The sequence below is a fragment of the Macrobrachium nipponense genome, chromosome 38, assembly GCF_015104395.2.
Source record: "Macrobrachium nipponense isolate FS-2020 chromosome 38, ASM1510439v2, whole genome shotgun sequence".
Classification (NCBI taxonomy): Eukaryota; Metazoa; Arthropoda; class Malacostraca; order Decapoda; family Palaemonidae; genus Macrobrachium; species Macrobrachium nipponense.
Genome location: NC_061098.1, coordinates 47,409,668 through 47,419,667, shown reverse-complemented (window position 1 = coordinate 47,419,667; position 10,000 = coordinate 47,409,668). Strand labels below are relative to the sequence as shown.

Below are 10,000 nucleotides of genomic sequence, written 5' to 3'. Positions count from 1 at the left end.
TATATATATTTATTTGATAAATATATATATTTTATTCATATATATATTTCATATATACTTACTATCTTTATATATATTTATAAATATATATTTTACGACTTTATAATTATACATAATTTATTTAGATTATATATATATTTATTTATAATATATATTTAGACTTATAATATATATATATTAATCTATATATATACATAAACTTTATAATATATCTCTCACTTTATAAATAATTATATCATATATATTTTTTTGAAAGTTTATATATCACTATTACGTAAAATATTATATTATATCATATATTTATAATCCCCTAAATCATTCAACTAGTTTCTATATTATTATGAATTTATATGATTATATCTAATATTTATTTTATTCATTATTGATATTTACTTAACTTATATAAGCGTTTTCTTTTATTTAGTACCCCACATATATATTAGATTTTAATAATATATCTAATATATTAAATAAATATATATACTCTATAAATATCTATCATCTCTTACAGCTATATTCATATCTCATTATATGGTATGTATATATATCGATGTATATCATAATCTATGTATATAGGATATAGTTATTATATCGTTGTATTCTATATGTATTATAATTTGGTATATCTCTATGTATACTGGTAGGTGGTAATACTAGTATGTGTATATTGTAATTTTATATGTCTATATGTGTCTATATTGTATGTCTCTATTGTGTATATGTCTATATGTGTATATGTCTTAATATTGTGTATATGTCTATATGTGTATATGTCTATATGTCTATATGTCTATATGTCTATATGTCTATATGTCTATATGTTTATATAAATAATACTTATGGATGATTGACATACCATACCATACTGCACCACACTTAGGATGATTGTCATACCATATTCCGTACTTATGGATGATTGTAGTACCATCTTATTCCTTGGTTATGGATGATTGTCGTACCATATTATTCCATACTTATGGATGATTGTCGTACCATATTATTCCATACTTATGGATGATTGTCGTAACAACATATTCTTCCATATTATTTGGATATGGCTTGTCGTATCCATATTAATTCCATACTTTATGGATGATTGTCGTTAGCCATATTTATTCCATAACTTATGGATGATTGTCGTACGCATAATTTATGCCTATACTTATGGATGATTGTCGTTACCATATTAGTTCCATACTTAGGATGGAGATTGTCGTAACGCATATTTATTCCATACTTATGGATGATTGTCGTACCATGGTGTTCCTTAATTACCGATGATTTGTTTTACCATTGGGACCCTTAATTTACCGATGATTTGTTTTACCACGGATGTGTTCCTTAAGTTACCGATGATTTGGTTTTTAACGCCATGGTGTTCCTTAATTACCGATGATTTGTTTTTAACCCATGGTGTTTTCCTATTAATTACCGATGATTTGTTTTACCATGGTGTTCCTTAATTACCGATGATTTGTTTTACCATGGTGTTCCTTAATTACCGATGATTGTTTTACCATGGTGTTACCTATTTATTGATTGTTTTACTATGTAGTTCCATACTTTATGATTATTTTCATACCATATTGCACCACACTGATGGATGACTGTACAGGTCGAAAAGTCTCTCAAATGTTGTAAAAATTTCCACAGGGGAGAACTGCCAGAAGGACAACGGAGGTTGCCAACAAGTCTGCCACAGCAACATAGATGACGTCTACTGCTCTTGCCACCGCGGGTTCCACCTACACATAAACGGAGCTTCATGTCTGGTAAACAGATCCGGTTTTGTGTTCGACGGTCTGAACCCCGAAACCCGTTTTTGTGGTTATGTGGTCCGAACACCAAAACTCATTTTGTTTATGAAACTTACCTGTCAGATATATATATATATATATATATATAGCTGTATTCTCCGAAGTCACAGAATTTCAAAACTTATGACACACACAGTGGGAGATCAGGTGGTTAGTACCCATTCCCGCCGCTGGGAGGCGGGTATCAGGAACCATTCCCATTTTCTATTCAGATTTTCTGTCGCCGGTACTGTCAACACCTGTTTTCAGTACCTCCGTCTTAGGAATTTGCAAACTTCATTGCCGCTTAAGTATCTGATTGTCTTTTGGTTTATTGACTTGGATTTGTGGCTAGGCATACGCGATCGTGGATTGATTTGATTTTGACTGTTCTTTTGAGTAAGATGTCTGGATCTAGTTCTGCTAGTTTCAGGGTGTGTTGTGTGCAAAAGTGTAAGGTGAGGCTACCGAAAGCTTCGGTAGACCCTCACTCAGTATGCACGAGGTGTAGGGGGCATGTTTGTTTGTTGGATGATAGATGTAAAGAGAGAGAATTTGACTTATTCTGAATGGAAGATGTATGATTCGTATGTACGCAAGTTAGAGCGTGACGGAATCAGGTCGTCTTCCTCCAGGAGTGCTTCAAGTGAGCAGAAGTCAGGGTAGTGATATGTCACCTGCTAACCCTTCTGTAGACTTTGTTTTACCTAACCCTGTGGTGTTGCCTTCAGGCCCTGAGGTTGTGTGCGCGGAAGGTAATGCCCTTTCTGTTATTATGGAGTCTATCCGTAACTTGGAGTCTAAAGTGCTTGCACTCCAATCTAGTGTTGTGAAGTGTGGTGATGGTGTTAGTGCCCCTAGTGTTGTGGAGGGGGCGTCAGATCGGCCCTATAATGCCTCTAGGTCTAGACCTCTGTCGGACTCCCAGGACAAAGGGAGTGGGCAAGTCGAAAGCCGAAGGAGGGTTATGGGGACTCCCCACCGATCTGGCGTCCCTTCGGCAGAACCTGATGACGCTTCCCAGGCTGCCAAGAATCGTGCACGGGCACGAATCCTTAAGGATTGTTTCTCGTCCTCCGAGGCGTCCTCCCCGTGCCGGGTTGGAGCTCTCGGAAGGACTCTCACCCTCTTAAGAGAGGTTTTAGAGGAGAGGACGCCTCCTGTCCTCTTTCTCGACCTGCGTTCCAGTCGTCGCCTGAATGTTTCGACGCCTTTCCCCCGCAGAAGAGGACCAGGACGTCATCGGAGGAGGACGCTTTTGAGCGCCCCAGTCGCTCTAAGGTTGTTCCTGTGAGAAGGAAAAAGGCGTCCCCTCGCCCCTCGTCTTCTCACAGGATCAGCCCTTCACGTGATCAGGAATCTTCTCCATCTAAGAAGATTCTTCTGGACATGCAGCAGCAATGGCCTAGTTTTTCGCTAAGAGGGAGGCAGAGCCCCGTCGCCGCACGAAGGATTCGAGGCTGCCTATCATCTCCTGTATGCTGTTCCTGAGAAGCCTTTCCTCAACCTGCTTGGTACTCCCAGCAGATTCTAGCATGGGTATTGAATCTGAAAATTTTGATTGGAATTTTCTTTCCATACTGACCAAATAATAACTGTTCAGTCTGACTCGCGAAAAACTGACTGTTATCAATAATCTTAGTCATACTTCTGGTTTCAGCCGCCTTTGCAGAATGACATACCTTCTGGATAGTCTTTGACTTCCAGTAAATAGGGACCACACGTCCATTTCTCTTACTTCCTAGTAAAATCAGGTTGCCACTTATGCTTCTCTCATGTGTATTAAAGGAAGCATCTGTAAATCCATATATCTACAAATATTCTTTTTTATCAACTCTTGTAAATTCTACTTTATTTGGTCTCTCATTTATCTTATCAATCACAAAATTTACCATTTTAAGATCTTCCAATGGTGGGATTCAGATTTATATATATCTGACAGGTAAGTTTCATGAACAAAATGATATTATGATACAATAAAGTTTGTTCATAGTTACCTGGCAGATATTTATAATAGAGTACCCACCCACATCCCCTCAGGAGACAGTGGCACTAGAAAATCTGAATAGAAAATGGGAATGGTTCCTGATACCCGCCTCCCAGCGGCGGGAATGGGTACTAACCACCTGAACTCGGCCTGTGTGTATCGTAAGTTTTGAAATTCTGTCGGACTTTGGAGAATACAGATATATATATATATATATCTATATATCTATATATCTATATATCTATATATATCTATCTAATATATATAGCTATATATCTATATCTATATATCTATATATCTATCTATATCTATATCTATATATTAATATATATCTATCTATATAGATCTTATATCTTATATATATCTATCTATATATATATCTTATATCTATATTCTATCTACTATAATATATCTATATCTATATATATCTTATATCTATATATAATCTATCATATATATATATCTATATAGATATATATATCTATCTATATATATCTATATCTATTATATTATCTATCTATATATATAGCTATAGCTATATATAGCTATTCTATAGATTATATCTAATACTATATATAGCTATATCTATATATAGCGATCTATAGAGTAGTCTCTCTATATATATAGCGATTCTAGATATATCGATATCTAGATAGAATCTAATATTGATCCTATAATAATCTATATATATCTATTATATCTATATATATCTATAGATATCTATATATCTATATCTATAGAATCTCTATCTCTATATCTATAATCCTATCTATATCTATATATCTATATCTATATCTATATCTATCTATATCTATTATATATATATCTATATCTATATCTATATCTATCTATATCTATATATATCATATCTATTCTATCTATATATATCTATATCTATTCTATATCTATATATCATATCTATCTATATATCTATATCTATATCTATATATATCTATATATATATCTATATCTATTATCTATATAATATATATCTATATATATCTATAATCTATATCATATATATATCTATATCTATATCATATATATATATCTATATTATATTATATTATCTATATCTATATATATATCTATATATATATCTATATATATATATAATATATATATATCTAGATATATATATCTATATATATATATATATAATATCTATATATAATATATATATATCCTATATATACATATATATATATCTATTATATATCTATATATATACTATATATATCTATATATATATCTATATATATATATATATATATATATCTATATCTATATATGATCTATATATATATATATCTATATCTATATAATATCTATATCTATACATATATATATATATATATATCTCTATATACTCTATTATCTATATATATATCTATCTATATATATATCTATATCTATATATATCTATCTATATATATATCTATATCTATATATATCTATATCTATATAATATCTGTCTTATATATATCTAAAGCTATATATATATCTATATCTATATATTCTATATCTATAATATCTATATATAAATCTATATTATCTATATATATCTATATATATCTAATATATCGTCTATATATATCTATAATTCCTAATATCTCTATAGATCTATTAATCTATATAGCTATATATTATTAATATCATATAAATATCTATATATATATATATCTATATATCTGCCAGGTAAGTATGAACAAACTATTGTATCATAACAATATCATTTTTGGGGGGTTGAAACCCAAAGCCCATTGTTAGGTCTGGCAGACATGATTGGGTCATGGGCTCTTAAGTCTTGAACCCCATTTGCGGAGTGGGGGTCCCAAAGCCTTTAACCCAATTTAGGGAATGAGGGTCCATAAGCCTTGAACACAATTTGGGGAATGTGGAAAATAATGGACTAGGTTTATGGGAACCCAAACCTGAAACCTATTGTAGTGTTTTCCGCCAATCCCAAACCCAAGCTAGTGAATGGCCATCATAATCTTAGACACCCCAAAAGCTAGTTTTGGTATTGGTAACCATAATCGCACCCCAAACCTGAAACCCAATTAAGGGTTATTTTTAAAACCAATAGGGGTGCATTTGTGAATCTTGTAGAATTTTGTTTGGTTGAGAAACTCAACTGGGTTGCATTTTAATGTTCATTTTGTAAATCTTAGATTGCAAAACCCAAAATGTGGTGGTTGTGGATTGCGTTTCTGAATTTTAGAAACCCAATAGGGTTGTAATTCAGGGTAAGTCTGAGAAACCCGGTAGGGTTGTAATTTCAGTTGAAACTGAGAAACACTATTTTGTATTTTAAGGTTTTTGTAAATGTCCACTTTGTTGAGAAACCCGATAGGGTTGTAATCTTTGTCCAAATAGTGTTGTACTTCAAGGGTTATACAAACATCTTGTTTGAGAAACCCAATAGGGTTGTAATGTGTGTATTTCAGGGGTTATTTATCATTGACCACGCTTGAGAAGCAGCATAGGGTTGTAATCGGGATTGGGTTTCTCAGTCCTTGAGAAACACACAAACCCAATAGGGTTGCATTTCAAGGGTAATCTGTAATAACGTAAACTTAAGATTCATTCTTTGAGAAACCCAATACGGTTGTATTTCAAGTAGGGTTGCACTCTAAGGGTTTTGTGGATCTATAGCCACACACTTGTTTGAGAAAGCCCAGTAGGGTTCTTATCAGTGTATTGGGTTCCTCAATCCTTGGGAAAGCAAATAGGGTTGTAATGTAGTTTCATTCTTTGAAACCCAATACAGTTGTATTTCAAGTAGGGTTGCACTCTTAAATAATAGTAATAATAATAATATCCTTTATTTCGGTTCAGGGCCATATACAATGAATATACAAAATACAAAGTAACATACACAATCTAGATATGAGTCAACATGATAGGAAAAATGAGTAATCGGCACTTATCCACAAAATAGCTGAGGTAGCATAAAAGATAGTAATCATCATACTGGTAATAGTAATTATATTGGTGAGAAAAAAAAATTCATTGAGTTATAAGTTAGTGCACAGATTAAATAACTTAAATTTCAACTAGAGACCTTAGGTGGTTACAGTAGTCAGGTCCAGAGGGCTTAATACATAAATTGAATGTATAAAAAAAATTATAGTAATCACAGAAATAATGAAAAAATAAAATATCAGCAATAAATATAATAATGAAAATCTGCAGATGACATCTTGCTAATACAAAGATTAAGTCCTTTAGGGGACAAAGGCCTCATTTTCCCATCTTTCCCACAATTTAGATCTTCTTCTTGCTTCACTCCTTAGGATGCTTTGTATGAGCGAGTTGCCGCTGTTTCTCACTCGGGTTACCAGGCTGGACATATTTCGCCTTACAATGATTTTTAAATTGTCCTGGTGGTTTTCTAAGAACATCTGTGTAGCGGAGTGGTAGCGTGGAGTGTTTGTGAGGCGTCTTAGAATGTCATTGTGCACAACAGTGATACGTCTCATGGTCTCTCGGGTAAAGTTCGTCCAGAGGGGAACGCCCATAGATACTGTTGCAGTACGAGCGGAAGAGCAGCAGTTTCACGTCTCGGTGACAGAAGGCAAACCACCTTGCAATCATGTTGCCAGTTGCACATAGTTTATGACGCCTCTGTTCAATGTCTGCCGTATCTTTTAGGTATTCGGTAATAATGTGACCCAAATACGGAAATTCGCGCACAAATTCCAACCGATGGTTTCCGAGGAAAATTAGTGGTTCTGCAATATGCTTAAGCGATCTCGGGAGCAGTGACATGCACTGGGTCTTGGTTTCGTTGTAGATTATATAAAATTCCTCTGCATATTGGCGGCAAGTGTCGACGAGGCGTTGGAGGCCATGCACTGATGGGGAAATCAGAACCATATCGTCGGCGTAACAGAGGTTGTTTATAGTTTTCATCGACAGTGCATCCGATTGGGAGTGAGTTCAGTTTGACATTCAAGGCATCTGTGTATGTATTAAACAGGTATGGAGAGAGAATGCCCCCTTGCCGAAGCCCGTTTAGGGAGACGAAGGTGTACGATAATACGGTGCCCCATTTGACACAGAATTGCTGTGTGGAGAACCAGCAATGTAAAATGCCAATTAGATATAGGGGTGTGCCCCTTTTATGCAGCTTCAGGAATAGCTTCAGGTAGTTTACTCTGTCAAATGCTTTTCTCACATCTACGAAACACAGGAAAACAGGAGATGCTGCTGATAGGTAGTAGTTCAGCAATTCTTTCAGTATGTAGATGCAGGTGTCGGTTGAGTGGTTTGCTTTAAACCCGAACTGGTTGTCAGTGGTGTGTAGAAAGGGGAGAAGTCTCACAAGAAGAACAGACTCTAGTATCTTCGATGCGATCGTTGTGATTGCAATTGGCCGGTAGTTGCCAGGGTCAGCTGCATCCTTTAGCTAGTTTTTGATTAATGGTATCAAGTGAACTAAGAGTAGGGAGTCTGGAAGAAACGGGTGAATTATGCACGCATTGAATAAGGCAGCTAGCAAAATGTAAATTATCGGATGGCAGAATTTGAAAGCCTCTGCGGGAAGACCCTCACAGCCGGGGGATTTATTATTAGGTATGCTGTTTATGGCATCGCTTGTTACCACTAATGTTTACCCTTGCTGGCGTAATACGGTCTGCAAAATGAAATTGAATGTTGTCATTAACCCTTAAACGCCGACTGGACGTATTTTACGTCGAGATAAATTTTCTGTCGGGTGCCGACTGGACGTATTTTACGTCGACATACAAAAGTTTATTTTTTTAAAAATTCGCGGGAAAAAATACCTTATAGGCCTACCAGCCTAAAATCTTTTTGAATCACGTCGCCTTGGGGGATGCTGGGAGTTCACGGCATCAAGGCCTGTTTTGTTTTGAACGTGACCCAGGTGCGCATGCGCGATATCCCTTCTCGCTCCAGCCAGCATCAGTAGCGCACCATCCGAGAGCGATCTTTCATGAAAAGCGTGTTTTTCTGGACTTGTGCGAGACTTTGAGCATTTGTATTGCTACAGGACATTCATAGATATGTCTCAACGACGTTTTACCCGTCGGAAGGGATAGTGTAAGGCGAGTTTTGGACCTGGATGCTGGCGAGGGGCCAAGCACCCAGCATGATCCCCAGGGCGCCTCAAGCGGCCGTTCTGTGTGGCCACGTGTGGCTGAAAGTGTTTTAGGAACACAGCGTATGCCTTTGGTTACCCCTAGGAAGCATGTGGGCGTCCTTAGGGGCATTCGTAAGCATTTGGGAGGCCTCCAACCAAGGGACATAAATGAATATCTATCGGAGCTTGATCGGGAACATGTCGCTAGTCCTCATTTTGATGGCGGATGGGTCATCGAGTGATGAAGGACATCAGTCCCGATGAAAGTGATGATGAATATCTGCCCCCATGTCCCCCAATGTTCCATTCGAGGCTCACATCCCAAAAGTGAGCTCGAATTCAGTGGGTTCAGTGCTTACGAGGGGAAATCTGAGGAGGGGGAGGGTGGGGATACGGGGACTGCGGGGTAAACGTTTTATCGCAGAGGACGATACAGAGTGAGGGCCTCAGTGCGGGTGATGGGCAACGGGTGGGTAGTGTGCAATATCGTGCCCGCTCCCGTGCGCGGCACGTAGAAGGTCGGCTCGTCGCGCCAGCCAAGGTGAAGGTCGGTCGTCGGAGAGTGACGAGGGGTGGACGGAGGACCCCACCCCTCCTAATTTGCACCCCTTCACGGCAACCCCTGGGATCACCGTTCCAGTACCCCTGACTGTTTTGGGGTTCATCCAGCTTTTCCTGACGCAGGAATTGCTGGAATACCTGGTACACGAGACGGTGGACTACGCTCGGTACTGCCGGTATGAGCTGAGGACGACCTTACGTATTACTGGTGGGGTTGCCAAAACCTCATTGACATGGCGCATTTTTTGGGCTCCACATTTATTTTGGTATGACACCTGCTGTCGACGTCAGGCAATATTGGAGGAGAAATTATTTTTCATGTATGCCGAATGTGCCTGGCATTACGTCCCGTGATAATTTCATGAGTTGGACAGGTGCTTCAACGCCTTCAACCGAAGGGCCATACCCCGGAATAACAGTGATCGCCTCATTTTAGTGCGTACAGTGTTGGATTGTATCCGTGAGCGGTGTAGTAATCTCGTGATTCCTGGAAAGAACCTGTCTTTGGATGAGGGGATGATGCCTTACAAAGGACGTCTCAGTATA

The 10,000-nt window shown here is 37.0% G+C and overlaps 1 protein-coding gene across 1 annotated transcript in view; it reads left to right on the top strand.

Annotated features, from left to right (window-relative positions):
* Positions 1–10,000, top strand: part of LOC135209727 (vitellogenin receptor-like) — a 136,004-nt gene that overhangs the window by 97,123 nt on the left and 28,881 nt on the right. Inside the window, exon 30 of the mRNA XM_064242492.1 lies at positions 1,654–1,772. Within this exon, the coding sequence (XP_064098562.1) occupies positions 1,654–1,772 (119 nt within the window). The remainder of the gene's footprint in view (positions 1–1,653; positions 1,773–10,000) is intronic.